Source organism: Triticum aestivum, chromosome 1D (genome assembly GCF_018294505.1).
Source record: "Triticum aestivum cultivar Chinese Spring chromosome 1D, IWGSC CS RefSeq v2.1, whole genome shotgun sequence".
NCBI lineage: Eukaryota > Viridiplantae > Streptophyta > Magnoliopsida > Poales > Poaceae > Triticum > Triticum aestivum.
In genome coordinates, this window is record NC_057796.1 from 206725915 (window position 1) to 206742990 (window position 17076).

The window sequence follows — 17076 nt, forward strand, 5'->3', positions numbered from 1 at the left end:
TATGAACGCTTGGCAATCACGTCCTGATGATTACTCCCTCGTTCAGTGCGGCATGCTTTACAGCTTAGAACCGGGGGCTCCAAAAGCGTTTTGAGAAACATGGAGCATATGAGATGTTCGAGGAGCTGAAAATGGTTTTCCAAGCTCATGCCCGGGTCGAGAGATATGATGTCTCCGACAAGTTCTTCAGCTGTAAAATGGAGGAGAATAGTTCTGTTAGTGAGCACATACTCAGAATGTCTGGGTTGCACAACCACTTGACTCAGCTGGGAGTTAATCTCCCGGATGACGCGGTCATTGACAGAATCCTCCAGTCGCTTCCACCAAGCTACAAGAGCTTTGTGATGAACTTCAATATGCAGGGGATGGAAAAGACCATTCTTGAGGTATATTCAATGCTGAAATCAGCGGAGGTGGAGATCAGAAAAGAACATCAAGTGTTGATGGTGAATAAAACCACTAAGTTCAAGAAGGGCAAGGGTAAGAAGAACTTCAAGAAGGACGGCAAGGGAGTTGCCGCGCCCGGTAAGCCAGTTACTGGGAAGAAGTCGAAGAATGGACCCAAGCCTGAGACAGAGTGCTTTTATTGCAAGGGAAGTGGTCACTGGAAGCGGAACTGCCCCAAATACTTAGCGGACAAGAAGGCCGGCAACACCAAAGGTATATGTGATATACATGTAATTGATGTGTACCTTACCAGTACTCGTAGTAGCTCCTGGGTATTTGATACCGGTGCGGTTGCTCATATTTGTAACTCAAAATAGGAACTACGGAATAAACGGAGACTGGCGAAGGACGAGGTGACGATGCGCGTCGGGAATGGTTCCAAGGTCGATGTGATTGCCGTCGGCACGCTACCTCTGCATCTACCTACGGGATTAGTTTTAAACCTTAATAATTGTTATTTAGTGCTAGCTTTGAGCATGAACATTGTATCTGGATCTCGTTTAATTCGAGATGGCTACTCATTTAAATCCGAGAATAATGGTTGTTCTATTTATTTGAGAGATATGTTTTATGGTCATGCCCCGCTGGTCAATGGTTTATTCTTGATGAATCTCGAACGTGATGTTACACATGTTCATAGTGTGAATACCAAAAGATGTAAAGTTGATAACGATAGTCCCACATACTTGTGGCACTGCCGCCTTGGTCACATTGGTGTCAAGCGCATGAAGAAGCTCCATGCAGATGGACTTTTGGAGTCTCTTGATTACGAATCATTTGACACATGCGAACCATGCCTCATGGGTAAGATGACCAAGACTCCGTTCTCCGGAACAATGGAGCGAGCAACCAACTTATTGGAAATCATACATACCGATGTGTGCGGTCCAATGAGTGTTGAGGCTCGCGGAGGATATCGTTATGTTCTCACTCTCACTGATGACTTAAGTAGATATGGGTATGTCTACCTAATGAAACACAAGTCTGAAACCTTTGAAAAGTTCAAGGAATTTCAGAGTGAGGTCGAGAATCAACGTGACAGGAAAATAAAATTCTTACGATCAGATCGTGGTGGAGAATATTTAAGTCACGAGTTTGGTGCACACTTAAGGAAATGTGGAATAGTTTCACAACTCACGCCGCCTGGAACACCTCAGAGAAACGGTGTGTCCGAACGTCGTAATCGCACTCTATTGGATATGGTGCGATCTATGATGTCTCTTACCGATTTACCGCTCTCATTTTGGGGCTATGCTTTAGAGACTGCCGCATTCACTTTAAATAGGGCTCCGTCGAAATCCGTTGAGACGACACCGTATGAATTATGGTTTGGGAAGAAACCTAAGCTGTCGTTTCTAAAAGTTTGGGGATGCGATGCTTATGTCAGGAAACTTCAACCTGAAAAGCTCGAACCCAAGTCGGAAAAATGCGTCTTCATGGGATACCCTAAGGAAACCATTGGGTATACCTTCTACCTCAGATCTGAAGGCAAGATCTTTGTTGCCAAGAACGGGTCCTTTCTGGAGAAAGAATTTCTCTCGAAAGAATTGAGTGGGAGGAAAGTGGAACTTGATGAGGTGATAGTCACCCCTTCCGAACCGAAAAGTAGCGCAGCGCGGGAAGATGTTCCTGTGGTGCCTACACCGACTGGGGAGGAAGTTAATGATGATGATCATGAAGCTTCGGATCAAGTTACTGCTGAACTTCGTAGGTCCACAAGGACACGTTCCGCACCAGAGTGGTACGGCAACCCTGTCCTGAAAATCATGTTGTTAGACAACGGTGAACCTTCGAACTATGAAGAAGCGATGGCGGGCCCGGATTTCGACAAATGGCTAGAAGCCATGAAATCCGAGATAGGATCCATGTATGAAAACGAAGTATGGACTTGACTGACTTGCCCGATGATCGGCGAGCCATAGAAAATAAATGAATCTTTAAGAAGAAGACAGACGCGGATGGTAATGTGACCATCTATAAGGCTCGACTTGTTGCTAAGGGTTATCGACAAGTTCAAGGGGTTGACTACGATGAGATTTTCTCACCCGTAGCGAAGCTGAAGTCCGTCCGAATCATGTTAGAAATTGCCGCATACTATGATTATGAGATATGGCAGATGGACGTCAAAAGGGCATTCCTTAATGGCTTCCTTAAGGAAGAATTGTATATGATGCAGCCGGAAGGTTTTGTCGATCCTAAGAATGCTGACAAAGTATGCAAGCTCCAGCGCTCAATCTATGGGCTGGTGCACGAGATGATCAAAGCGTTTGGGTTTACACAGACTTATGGAGAAGCCTGTGTTTACAAGAAAGTGAGTGGGAGCTCTGTAGCATTTCTCATATTATATGTGGATGACATACTATTGATGGGAAATGATATAGAATTCTTGGAAAGTATAAAGGCCTATTTGAATAAGTGTTTTTCAATGAAGGACCTTGGAGAAGCTGCTTATATACTAGGCATCAAGATCTATAGAGATAGATCAAGACGCCTCATTGGTCTTTCACAGAGTACGTACCTTGACAAGATGTTGAAGAAGTTCAATATGGATCAGTCCAAGAAGGGGTTCTTGCCTGTATTGCAAGGTGTGCAATTGAGCACGGCTCAATGCCCGACCACGGCAGAAGATAGAGAAAAAGATGAGTGTCATCCCCTATGCCTCGGCCATAGGGTCTATTATGTATGCCATGCTGTGTACCAGACCTGATGTAAACCTTGCCGTAAGTTTGGTAGGAAGGTACCAAAGTAATCCCGGCATGGAACACTGGACAGCGGTCAAGAATATCCTGAAGTACCTGAAGAGGACTAAGGATATGTTTCTCGTTTATGGAGGTGACGAAGAGCTCGTCGTAAAGGGTTACGTCGACGCTAGCTTTGACACAGATCTGGATGACTCGAAGTCACAAACCGGATACATGTATATTTTGAATGGAGGAGCAGTAAGCTGGTGCAGTTGCAAGCAAAGCGTCGTGGCGGGATCTACATGTGAAGCGGAGTACATGGCGGCCTCGGAGGCAGCACAGGAAGCAGTCTGGATAAAGAAGTTCATTACCGACCTAGGGGTGATTCCCAATGCGTCGGGCCCGATGACTCTCTTCTGTGACAACACTAGAGTTATTGCCCTTGCCAAGGAGCCCAGGTTTCACAGGAAGACCAGGCATATCAAGCGTCGCTTCAACTCCATTCGTGAAAGTGTTCAAAATGAAGACATAGATATTTGTAAAGTACATACGGACCTGAATGTAGCAGATCCGTTGACTAAACCTCTCCCTAGAGCAAAACATGATCAACGCCAGGACGCTATGGGTGTTCGATTCATCACAATGTAACTAGATTATTGACTCTAGTGCAAGTGGGAGACTGTTGGAAATATGCCCTAGAGGCAATAATAAATGGTCATTATTATATTTCTTTGTTCATGATAATTGTCTATTTTTCATGCTATAATTGTGTTATCCGGAAATCGTAATACATGTGTGAATACATAGACCACAACGTGTCCCTAGTAAGCATCTAGTTGACTAGCTCATTGATCAACAGATAGTCATGGTTTCCTGACTATGGACATTGGATGTCATTGATAACGGGATCACATCATTAGGAGAATGATGTGATGGACAAGACCCAATCCTAAGCATAGCTCAAAGATCGTGTAGTTCGTTTGCTAGAGCTTTTCCAATGTCAAGTATCTTTTCCTTAGACCATGAGATCGTGCAACTCCTGGATACCGTAGGAGTGCTTTGGGTGTGCCAAACGTCACAACGTAACTGGATGACTATAAAGGTACACTACGGATATCTCCGAAAGTGTCTGTTGGGTTGGCACGGATCAAGACTGGGATTTGTCACTCTGTGTGACGGAGAGGTATCTCTGGGCCCACTCGGTAATGCATCATCATAATGAGCTCAATGTGACTAAGGAGTTAGTCACGGGATCATGCATTGCGGTACGAGTAAAGAGACTTGCCGGTAACGAGATTGAACAAGGTATTGGGATACCGACGATCGAATCTCGGGCAAGTAACATACCGATTGACAAAGGGAATTGTATACGGGATTGATTGAATCCTCGACATCACCGTGGAACATGTGGGAACCAACATGGGTATCCAGATCCCGTTGTTGGTTATTGACCGGAGAGGCGTCTCGGTCATGTCTGCATGTCTCCCGAACCCGTAGGGTCTACACACTTAAGGTTCGGTGACGCTAGGGTTGTAGAGATATGAGTATGCAGAAACCCGAAAGTTGTTCGGAGTCCCGGATGAGATCCCGGACGTCACGAGGAGTTCCGGAATGGTCCGGAGGTGAAGAATTATATATAGGAAGTCCAGTTTTGGCCACCGGAAAAGTTTCGGGGGTTATCGGTATTGTACCGGGACCACCGGAAGGGTCCCGGGGGTCCACCGGGTGGGGCCACCTATCCCGGAGGGCCCCATGGGCTGAAGTGGGAAGGGAACCAGCCCTTAGTGGGCTGGGGCGCCCCCCATGGGCCTCCTCCCTGCGCCTAGGGTTGGAAACCCTAGGGTGGGGGGGCGCCCCACTTGACTTGGGGGGGAAGTTTCCCCCCTGCCGCCGCCCCCCCATAGATGGGTTGTTGGCCGGCGCCCCCCCTCCCAGGGGGCCTATATAAAGGGGGGAGGGAGGGCAGCAATACCACAGCCTTTGGCGCCTCCCTCCTCCCCTGCAACACCTCTCCCTCTCGCAGAAGCTTGGCGAAGCCCTGCCGAGATCCCGCTACATCCACCACCACGCCGTCGTGCTGCTGGATCTCCATCAACCTCTCCTTCTCCCTTGCTGGATCAAGAAGGAGGAGACGTCGCTGCTCCGTACGTGTGTTGAACGCGGAGGTGTCGTCCGTTCGGCACTCGGTCATCGGTGATTTGGATCACGGCGAGTACGACTCCATCAACCTCGTTCATTGGAACGCTTCCGCTCGCGATCTACAAGGGTATGTAGATGCACTCCTTTCCCCTCGTTGCTAGTATACTCCATAGATGGATCTTGGTGATGCGTAGGAAATTTTAAAATTCTGCTACGATCCCCAACACTTCCGAATGTGATCAAAGTGTTCATCCTCATCCTTGCTATAGATCAAGATGTCATCAAAATAGACCACAACAAAGTGGGATAAGAAGGGTCTAAGGACTTGATTCATTAAGTGCATAAAGGTACTTGATGCATTTGAGAGTCCAAATGGCATGACTAGCCATTCAAACAACCCTTCCTTTGTCTTGAAGGAGGTCTTCCATTCATCCCCGGGTCTTATACGGATTTGATGATATCCACTTCTTAAATCTAGCTTTGTGAACACTCTTGCTCCACTAAGCTGATCCAACATATCATCCAGACGGGGAATAGGGAATCTATACCTTACGGTGATCTTGTTAACGGCTCTACTGTCCGTACACATGCGCCAAGATCCATCTTTCTTTGGCGCGAGTAGAGCTGGTACAGCACATGGGCTAATACTTTCTCGAATGTGCCCCTTTTGCAACAATTCCTCCACTTTCTCCTTCAATATACCATGCTTCTTTGGGCTCATTCGATAGTGTGGAAGATTAGGAAGACTTGCTCCCGAAATTAAGTCAATTCTATGTTGAATTCCTCTCATCGGTGGCAAGCCATGTGGCTCCCCAAGTATGTTCTGAAATTCTGCCAATAAACCACGTACCTTTGCTGGAATTTCAACAGTCAGGTGCTCTTCTCCCTTTACAACAAGTGCAGCACACAAATCTGTCTCCTTCAAGTCTTCCATAAACTCATGAGAGGTATGGGAGATAGTTAACATAGTTTTCCCCTCCTCCTTAGAGGTATTACCTTCGGGTTTGTTTGGTAAGATAATGATCCTTCTCTTGTTCCAAATGAAAGAGTAAGAATTTTCCTTGCCCTTGTGTGTAGTATCCACATCAAATTGCCAAGGCCTCCCAAGAAGAACATGGATGGCATCCATGTCAACCACATCACACAACACATTTGAGCGATAATGCTTACCCAAAGAAAGTGGCAGGTTGCATTGTTTGGTAATCCTCATATTCACTCCTTTCTTGATCCATCCAATAGTGTAGGGATTTGGATGATCATGGGTTTCAAGCTTTAAATGGTCCACCAACTTCTGGGAGATAAGATTCTCGCAGCTGCAACTATCAATCACTAGTTTGCATACCTTGCCATTCATCGTGCATTTGCTCTTAAATATTTTCTTCCGTTGTGTGTCATCGAGTTGTGGTGTGGAACATAGGACACGCTGGATCACACATACCACCTCTTCACCTTCTTCTTGACAAACCTCTTGTCCGTCTACATCTTCAGATTCGTATTCTTCCTCATCGCTTTCACTATCATGGATAGTCGTGTTAACAAATTTCCTTAGTGGGCAGCCGCTGCATATGTGTCCCTCTTTACCACATTTATAGCACTTTGGACCTTCATCTGGCTTACCCTTGCCTCTAGTTTGCTTCGGGATGGGCTGTTTTGTCTTTAGTGGAGTGGTTTTTTCTTCCACTCTATTAGGTTGGCTCCTAGATGAGCCTTCGGTATGAGGATATGGAGGATATGGAGCCTTAGTTGTCTTTCTCATCCTCACAAACCTCTCGGCCTTTAAGGCTAGAGCTTGTGCTTGATCAACGGACCAGATTTGTTGCATCATCAATCGATCTTGAATAGCATCATTGAGACCATTGACGTACCTTGCAACTTGTTGCTCTTCAGTTTCAGCAAGGTTGCACCTCACTTGTAGCCTTAGAAACTCCTCCGTGTAATCTGAAACAGTCCTATTTCCTTGAGCACAATTTTGAAATTGGATAAATAGGATCTGGTCATAATCAGCGGGCAAAAATCTCCCTTTCAAAAGGCCTTTCATTTGTCGCCAAGTTCTAACACGAGGTTCTCCTCTCAGCCTGCGCTCCTCTTGAACGTGATGCCGCCATGCACCGGCTCCTCCTTTCAGTTTGTATGCGACCAAAGGAACTCTACGATCTTCCGGAACCTCCATGACCTCAAAGAAAGTCTCCACTTCATATAACCAATCCAGGCACCCTTCAATGTTAACATTTCCATTAAAACTTGGGATCTCAGCTTTCACCTTGTATGTATCTCTTGCATATGTAGGGTTGGGTGCTCTCCGATATGCGTAGAGATTTGGCTCTTCAAGGGCATCATCATATTCTTCACCTTCAGAAGCCTCAACATAAATTGGCCTTCTTGAAGCACGTTGAACAACATGTTGTCGTGGCGGTCTTGCTCCAAGATTACCTTTCCTTCTTCCTTGATGAACATCTTCCTCTTCTTTAGATGAATCTCCTTCATTGGTAGCAGGGGGGACACCCTTTCTTATCATCTCAACCAGCTGGTCAAATCTCCTATTAAGATCTTTACGCAGCTCTTTGATTTATTATTCAGCAGCATCCATCCTCTTCTCCAACTGCTCCATTGCTTGCTGCAACTTACTCTCGAAGAGGACAGCAAGAACTAGTATGGGTCAACGAGGCTCTGATACCACCTGAAGCAGCACAAAGTTTGTGGAGGAGCAACTCCACCTTGCTGCTACAATGTGTACAGAACAAGTGTTGAAGGAACATCTTCAACGTGCTGCGCTAGATATCGCTCTAGAGGCGAATGTAGGTTGATAGGGCAGTAAGAGTTCAATCCAGAACTCCTAGGGCACAAGATCTACTCCAAGATCTTAGATAAGAACAACAAGTTCTATTATAGGTAGGGGTACATAGTCTGCCTCCAAAGTAGAGGCGAGGACCTCTATTTATAGGGCTTTGGGAAGCCTTCACATACTTCTACTTATAGCTGGAATACTCTATACTCTAGAAAACATTATGTAAGTTTCACCATTCTACTCATAGCTACTCACAACTAGAAGACTCTAGAAAACAGTAGATATGATAAAAAAGAAAAGGAAAGAAATACTACACTAGAGTGGAAGCATCTAGAAGTAGCCAAACAGATTTGGCATGTGTTTTCTTTCTTCTCATCTAGTGTTCCTCATCAATGAACCACCGAGCTAAGCTTACATGTCAGATCGCTCATCCTGTTGAAGGCAAATTAAGGAGTTAATTGCATTTTGGATTCAAATACATTATACAGATACGTAAGATGCATCGCTATTATGTGGATAAATAAGTTAAATGAATACATGTTAGAATTGCAAGATGATGATGTTGTTCATACCAAATAGTATCCCATCGCTACTCATGTCTATGAGTTATGGATCATACAGGAAGATACAATATCTTGGTAGTTCGTGCAATGCATAATGGTAAGTTCAGGTACTCCCCATCAAGTCAAGTTGGTCATACAGGAGTATGATTCTTTCTTGGTGATTGTATCCACCCAAGCTTGTTCGTGCAATATCTTGGATCACACAGGAGTATGATTCTTTCTTGGTGATTGTATCCCATCAAGTCAAGTTGGTCCTTGCTGCAGCTAGCTGCACCAAGTGTTGCTCTATTACAGGTACACATACAGTAGAAGGATTTAGATTCTCGACTTTATTGGCTAAAACCAAGAAGGAATAATAAATAATAATATTTGATCAAAGCTGTTGCAACTTCTCTAGCAAAAACCTTGATAAATCAGTATTCATGCACCTTGCCAATTAGCACAAATAGAGATGCAAATTATCCCAGAGAGTTAGAAGACCCAAAAAAGTTAACCCACACATGGTGCACTCATACATAAGAGAAGACCCAAGCAGAGCAATTCAAGTTATTAAAATACTAATAGTTATTGTATCTAGACGGTCGGTCTTACGTAAAAACGTTTAAATGATATACAGTAATTTGCAAGGAGTATATACATACTATTTTTTTCAAGTGGGATATATACAACTATTCTCAGAGTATATACCTATGATACTGGCAATAATGATCAGTGTGTACTCATTATCAGAAATGAGTATATGGTGTGTTTTCTTTTGAAATGATAGTATACTACTTTTCACAAGGGGTATAGAAGAGAGGGCTATCTTCCATATGATATTTCAGTATCGATCAACAGTATATGATGAGGAGAAAGTATACACCAAAAAACTGAATTTAGGGAAACCTGTGCGGAAAAGCATGCATGCATCCAGTGAGAAGAAGTAAAAGTGATAAAAAGTAGTATATACCTGAACAAAAGTAGTATATACGTATTATGAAGAAGTAAGATGAATGAATTAGAAATACTCGTGACAATTAAATTGATAGACGCGAACAGGTATATAGTGGTATATTTAGCTTTCGTTTCTCTGTCACAACAACTGTTATTTCTAGATACAAAATTAGCTACCTTTATCACCTTCGATTGCACCTTCCAAAATAGTCAATTAATGCCATCATCATGATATTAGTTTATCTTTTCTCATATTTTTCTCTCAGACAGCAGCTGTTCTTCCTAGATAAAAATTGAGCTAGCTTTATCTCCTTTGATCGCTACTTGTCATTATTGTCTTTCCTGAAGATCATCTTGTAATGAGTACATGTGGTATTTCAGGCACTGACTTGTTCAGAGCTTAAAGAGCATATACTAAAGAACATATGAAATTAATTAGTCTTTGATGTCAGATGCAAATGATGACACTGTAGCAGGTCAGACAAAGTTCGGCGAACGGTCGAGTATGAGTAGACGGATTATCGGCGTAAGTCGTCGGTGTACAGCCAAGCGATGTCGGAAACTTAAGGCACAATGATAAGCCAAAAAACTTCATATATCCCAGACAGTAAGAACACACAAAATTATTCAACCTTGCATTAGAATCCAAAGGGTTCAGTGATGTGTAGCTCTCTATCTCTCTGTTCGTCTCCTACTTCTTTTTTCTCACTCTTTCTAGACCAGTAAGCATTGGAACCCTATCTCTCCCTCTCTGCTCTCTCTCGCTCTTTCTAGTAGCAGCGGCCAGCAGCAGCTCAATCAAGCCCTGTATCTAAATTGCAGCAATAAACGCCTCTCTCTGCTTAGCTGATTTTAGTCAACTCAATGACTAAACCATGCTTTCATCCGCTACCCTCAATCAGATGAAATACCAGGTAATGCAGAGCACAAGATCTCTAAGCTTTGGGCTTCAGATCGACTCAATAACATGGAGAATGAGTGATTTCTGCAGCTGAAGAACATGGCAAATGAGGACCAGATCCAGGGGAAGTAGGAAAAGAGGGGAGATGAATGGATTACCTGGTGGTCAATTCCTCATTCGTACTCGCCGGAGTGGCTGCACCACCCGTGGCCTGGCTGCCGTCACCTAGCCGGCCGGCAGCGTTGCCGCCTTCCTCTTCTCGTTCGTCTGGACGAACAACACCAGCAGGATGAAGAAGGAAATACGACGAGTCTGAATATTTAAGGACTCCGCGCCGTCGCGCTGGATCCGCGCCTCTCCCGCGCCCGTCCGCCGTCGCCACGCTCCGGCGAGCTCCCGCCTAGGTCGCGCACCGCGCCTCCTTTCTCCCTCCCTCACCTCCCTGTTTCCTTTCTTCCCAGAGTCGCGGATGCCATGGATCCGCCCGGCAGCCGTGCTCCGGCCTTGTCTTCACCGGCGACCCACGCCTCGCCGCCGGCCTCTGGATCCGCCTCCCCAGCCTCTGCCGCGCACGGATCCGGCCACCGCCGCCGTTTTGCATCGAGCAGGAGCGCCGCCCCCGGCCGCGCGAGCCATCGCGTTTACCCGATTAGTAAACCAAGCGTATGGACCGCGGGTTGAATAGACCAAATTACAGGGTCGTTTTTTAAAACAATGAACCGTTTTCCCAGACTACTTAAACAGGGACTGCGAGTTGAATATTAAGAAAAGGAGGGGCTTCTTTGCAAAAAAACCACGACGGGAGTAGGTACAGATTGTATCTGGCCATGGGCCGGGCCTGAAAAAGCCCACGGCAGAAAACTGAGGCCCAGGCCCTCCCAGGCCCACTTTTCAAGCCCAAGCCCGACCCATCTGGTAAAAAGCCCTGAAAAGCCCTTAGGGCTTAGGGCCGTGGGCCGGGCCTCTTCCTTAAAATGCCAATATGCCAAGCCCAAGCCCGTCCAGGCCCTGCTGATGGGCTCAAAACTCAGGCCCAAGCCCGGCCCATGGGCAAGCCCATCGGGCCTAGGCCCTGGATTTTAGGGCCGGGCCTGAGATGGCCAGGACTAGTACAGATTAGGTAGAGATTTTTTACATCTGTATTTTGTTGAGGTGATTTTTTCACATCAATTAAAAATATAGATATGTATAATTTTTTTTTTGAATAGATAGTATAAGTTGAAATGAACATTTCACACCCACAAGGCCAAGCCCACGACTCTCTCAAAAAAAAGGCTAACCCCACAACTAGCCAGACTGAACTCAACTGGTCCGTCTAAGAGTCTGGATCAGGATATTCAACCAGGTCATAAAGACAGGCCTAATTAGTACTCCCTTCGTTCTAAAATAGATGACTCAACTTTGTACTAACTTAAAGTTAGGTCATTTTTTTTAAACGGATGGAGTAGTACTACGTAAACACATGGCCGAAGAGACATCTTGTTCCGCGAGCTCCGTGCAAAAACTTTCCTCCTCATCAATCAAATAAATTACAGTAGGATTATCTCAAAAAAATTACAGTAGGAAAAGAAAAACTTTCCCCGTCGTTTCGCCGCCAATTACAGCCACACTCACCCACCACGAGGTGTACAGTCAGAGATTCGTCCCGTGCCTCACCTTCCCACCCCCACGATTTCGTCGAGCACCTCGCGGGCAGAGCAGGCAAACGGCGGACGGACAAATCATGGAGGAGAGCGGCGCGAGCGCGGCGGCCGTAGTCCCTCGGCTGTTGGCGGCGAAGGAGGAGTCCGGGAAAAGCTTCTCGGACATCGCGGCCGAGACGGGGCTCACCAACGTCTACGTCGCGCAGCTGCTGCGCCGCCAGGCGCAGCTCAAGCCCGACATGGCGCCCGCGTTCCGGGCGGCCGTCCCGGCGCTCACCGACGAGCTCGTGGAGCTCATGATGCGGCCGCCTTTCCGGTCCTACCACCCGGACATCGTCCACGAGCCCGCCATATACAGGTGCCTACCTCGTGCCGACCGCCCAGTCTTGTCCCACTCCCAATGCCTTGTAGTTTTATCCCCGAATTCCATCTCGAACTCGGTGTAGAGGGCGCGCGATTACTGCCAGCTACTTCTTTTTTCACGGTAATACGTCTCATTCATATCGTAAAGAATAAAGTACAAGTCACGTAAAGACCGACATGACAAAACTGAAAATATAGCAGAACATCTCTAGCTTGACACCAACGCCCGTCACCTGCCTCCGGCACCACCACAGTAGCCACCGAAGAAAAGAATGATGAATCACCTTCTCACCCGAGCTCGACGCGGCTCTATCGCTGATATGCAGCTTTGCGGACCTCCAAAGTGGCTCACCAAAAGTGAAGCCCTTACCGTTGAACGAATCAGGCCGGGGCAACACCCCGGACACGTCATCAAACTCCAGATCTAGCACCCCACCACGACTAAAACGCCGAAGGAGGAAACCATATCTGCCATCCACGAACCACGAGCCCAGCACATGCTCCGTCTTCCAGATGTCGTTGATGCAGACCACAATCTGCATCCGCTCCTGGACTACCTTCCAAGCTCCGCGCCGACGCTGGAGCAAACGTCGTCGCCACGGCGGAGCCCGAGGACACAGGTCCACCACGAGGATGCCGTCACCGCCACGCCATCTTTGCTTGAACAGACTGGTTTCCAAATCCATCCCCAACCATAGAACCGATGGCCTCATCAGGGAAGAATCCGAAGAATCTTTATTCAGCGTTGTCATCGTCGCTGCCGAAGCAAAGACGATGAACAACCTAAAAACCTAGACTGCGAGAAAGTAAAAACGATCCACATGCATGGATCCGGCGACCCCCTCACCACTGACGACTAAGGTCGCCGGCGCAGGGGAGCCGCCGGAGAGTGGCGTTGGAAGATCGGCCTTCCCTGACGGCGGCTAGGGTTCCAGCCGCCAGGGACAAGAGGAAAACGATCTGTTACTGCCAACTACTTCAAACACTAACTATAGCGCATGATGTTGTAAAGCAAAGTGGTACCTTAAATGTCAGCGAGAAAATGGAAGAATATTGGCTCTTCTGCTGAATCTGAATGAAGACATGACGAGGGAGGGAAAGTTGCTAAAATTCTGCAATGTTTAACAAACAGCAACCTTCTACCATCCAGCTCTTTGGTATCTTTTTAGAAAAGGAGGACGACCCCGGCCTCTGCGTCTGGACGATGCATGCAGCCATTTTATTAATTATTGACACAAGACCTTACAAAGTCATACAACAATAAGACTAAAGCCACCAACTAAGCAACACCTGTCGCTATCCCTATCCAGTTGATGAAGGGGCACTGAAAGTCTGGGCCTAATACCAAACAGCCCTCGCAGCCAAACCTAACATCTAAGACTTGAGGTCCCAACCAGGACGCCTGCCGGGTATGGGCACCCACCAGTCCGGCGTGCTCCTCAACCAGGACGCCTGCCGGGTATGAGGCCGCCGCAGCCACCTGCCATCAATCCATCTTCAGAGCTGTACTGCTGCATCAACCTTGCCCGGTCTAGCTGCCGCCGACGCCACCACGACGCCAGGCAGCGTCATCCTCCTGCGCGAGTCCATCTCCGCTCATCAGGCGCCGAGTCTCCACTGCGCCACGCCGCCGAGATCCGCCGTCATCAATGGACCAGATGAATCACCCTCCTCCTCTTGTCCCCTCCAACCAGCACTTGCTCCAAAACGATGCCCCCAGGAGGGAGAACGATACCGAAGGCACCGTCATCGTCCGATCCGGTAGACCCAGATCTAGGGTTTCCCCCGGAACTTCCCGATCAGGTTGACGTGACCTGCAACGACGATGCCTCCAGAAGGGAACGACGTCTGAGACGCCCCATCGTCCGCCAAGACCGCAGTCAGGCGCGATTTTCACCGGAAGCCACGTCTTCCCGACCTCGCGGCTGTCTGGAACCGAGCGGAACCTCGCCACGAAGACGTATGTCGCCGTCGGTACTCCGGCAGAGATCCGGCATCTCCTCACCGGTCCCTCCACGCGCCGCCGGTCAGCGGAAGGCCTCCCCGCGACGGATCCAAACGGGGCGTTGGATCCGCAGTGACCGCCGTCACCATCACGACCAGAACAGCCCAACCCGCCGGATGGGGCGCTGCCACCGCCGCCGTCCAATCAGGGCCGCCGCTCCGCCAGCTATGGTGCTCCGGCCCCGCCGCACAGCCTGGAGTCGCCGTCCTAGCCGCTGCCGTTGGATCGCACGAGAGGAGCCGCCCCTGCCGCCTCAGATGGGATCCGCCGCATCCACCCGCCCAGATGCCTTCGGCACCGGGCCCGCCGCCACCGCGGCCCACGCCGGCGGCAGCAGCGGCTAGAAGGTGCTGGCGGCGCTAGGGTTTCGGGGCCCCTGGCGCCGCCCAGGGGGAGGCGACGCGAGGGGGAGGGGGAGGAGCTGAGGGGCCCTGGAGCCCCCTTAGGGGGAGGAGCTCTTTGGTATTTGTGTCAACTCTAATCTTCCATTCTTTGTATAAACTCAAATGGGATGTTCTGTACCCAAGTTCTTACTCAAGAGTAGAAGAATAAATTTTACCATAGCCTGTTGATAGTTTTGAGTCTTGATACTGATGCCTCTGTCTTTCCTTGGAATCTCTAGCTTCTGTACTTTGCCTGTTGCACTTGATAATCCACTTTGTTCTCAACAGTCTGGCACAGTTGTACCATGCTGTTTTTGTCCAGAGTAGGTGTATCACTGTTTTTTTTATTGCTAATCACATCGGTTTAGCTTCTTTTGTTCCAATTTATCCGGATGGCACATTATTTCCTGGTTGCACATGTTTCATTGATGCTTCCCCTGCGCACAAATGTTTCACTTAATTATTGAAGTGAAGGTACATTTCACTGAAATTCATGCTACAATATGGTAGAATTGCGTTGTTACTAACTTTGTTATATTATAATGTACACAGATTGAATGAAGCTGTTATGCATTTTGGAGAGAGCATCAAGGAGATCATCAATGAGGATTTTGGTGATGGAATGTAAGAAACCGACCTATAGTAATATGGAGATTGCAAAATTGACCTGTCTGTCTTATTACTTTCAATAATCTTTCCATGTCTTATTGCTTTATTTAAATGCTTTCAATTGCAGCATGTCGGCTATAGACTTCTACTGTTCAGTTGACAAGATTCAAGGGGCTGATGGAAAAGATCGTGTGGTGGTCACATTTGATGGGAAGTATCTGCCTTACACCGAGCAGGTCTGTTATTTTTTTGGAGGTTTCTTTTGTTCTGATAAGCCAATGATGCTTAGTTTGCATTCATGGGTATACTGAAGCAAGTGCCTTCTGTACGGAAAATTTTGGAACATGATGATGTGTTTAGCTGCATTCATGTGTTCCTGCCAGTGATCCATTAGTAAATATGACTACCAGTGGATATTAGTAGATAGTTTTTTTTAAATAGGATATTAGTAGATAGTTATTGAGTGTGGAGGCAGTTAAAAACTAATTATGATAATCGTTTTATGTTTTAAATCATGATTTATCACACTACTTGCTCATTTGAATTTAGCAAGCAGTTCTAAGCATACAATTTATTTTTCCACATATGCAGAGATCTGAACATATGATGTCAAGATTGAACCGGAATGCATCTTGAGATGGCTGGTGTTACGAAGAGGATGTATGTTCATGGTGTAACACATTGTGTATTGCCTGATTCTACTTTGGACTTGGAAGTGAATAATGGCTTTTCTGGCATGAATGACCGACAAATAAACGAACTGTCTACATGTACGCAGAATAATTTGTTAAAAATGCGGTTTGTATCATCATCTTCGTTCTGCTTAGTGAATTATATTTTTCATGAATTTAGCATGCGGATTGATGTGCTGAAATAAAAATGTTTTCCCTATGAAATGTTATTTGGTGGAATATTCATCGTGTGCCCTTTGACCCCCGACATGAAAATATTAGCTGTGCTTGGACCATGCCGTTGAGATGACAAGTGTTAAGTCATGGCTTTTCGGAATTGGTTTGGGGAGGTAGAAGATGATGTTAGATTGTTGGGAACAAATTTCAGATGAAAGATCGCCATCCATGCTGCTGTTAGAAACAGTCCCGACTGGGACGTGGAGTTTCTACACCCATGAGCATGTGTGAACAGTAAGATCAAAAAATCAACAAAGGTTCAAAAAAATCTGAAATTTATTTGTGGCATACTTTCACAAATGCTTGTTGTGCATGCAAAATTTCATCACAAAATCACATTGGTGGAAGGCGTGGTAAAAAAACAAAATCGATGCTTTTTTTTTGCGAATGGAAAGGATTGTATTAATCAGGGTAGGTCATTACAATCCTGCTGGCATAAGCTGCCGATCTCATCAGGTCCGTTCCGCAACCAAACAGCAGTACGAGGGATCGAAAGTCCCATTTGAGCTAACAAATGACTAACTTTATTTCTACTCCTACTCACATGTGAAATCACATGCTCTGGGCCTACAGAAAGAAGCCTCTTTATTTCGCCAACTAGAGCTGCTACAGGTGATCTATTCTGGTCCGTCTCCATGATCATGTTGGCTGCAGTGGTGCTATCAGTTTCCAGTATGAATGGTTCATTGTTGCTCCACTCCAGTGCTAGGGCGATT

General features: G+C 46.7%; 1 protein-coding gene and 1 long non-coding RNA gene across 3 annotated transcripts; one reads left to right on the plus strand and one right to left on the minus strand.

Annotated features, from left to right (window-relative positions):
* Positions 1–8256: 8256 nt before the first annotated feature.
* Positions 8257–11138, minus strand: LOC123181006 (uncharacterized). 2 transcript variants are annotated; one of them, XR_006491441.1, is made up of 3 exons: positions 10608–11118; positions 8625–8900; positions 8257–8484 (listed from the first exon to the last, which is right to left on the minus strand). It is a non-coding gene; the product is annotated as an uncharacterized lncRNA (long non-coding RNA). The 2 variants fall into 2 exon arrangements; XR_006491440.1 differs by lacking the exon at positions 8257–8484 and having other exon boundaries at positions 8574–8900; positions 10608–11138.
* A 929-nt stretch (positions 11139–12067) lies between these two features.
* LOC123181007 (cyanate hydratase) lies at positions 12068–16299 on the plus strand. The gene is made up of 4 exons (XM_044593213.1): positions 12068–12450; positions 15396–15467; positions 15580–15688; positions 16044–16299. The coding sequence occupies exons 1-4, from the start codon at positions 12173–12175 to the stop codon at positions 16086–16088; spliced, it is 504 nt and encodes a 167-aa protein (XP_044449148.1). The 5' UTR covers positions 12068–12172; the 3' UTR covers positions 16089–16299.
* The last annotated feature ends 777 nt before the right edge of the window (positions 16300–17076 follow it).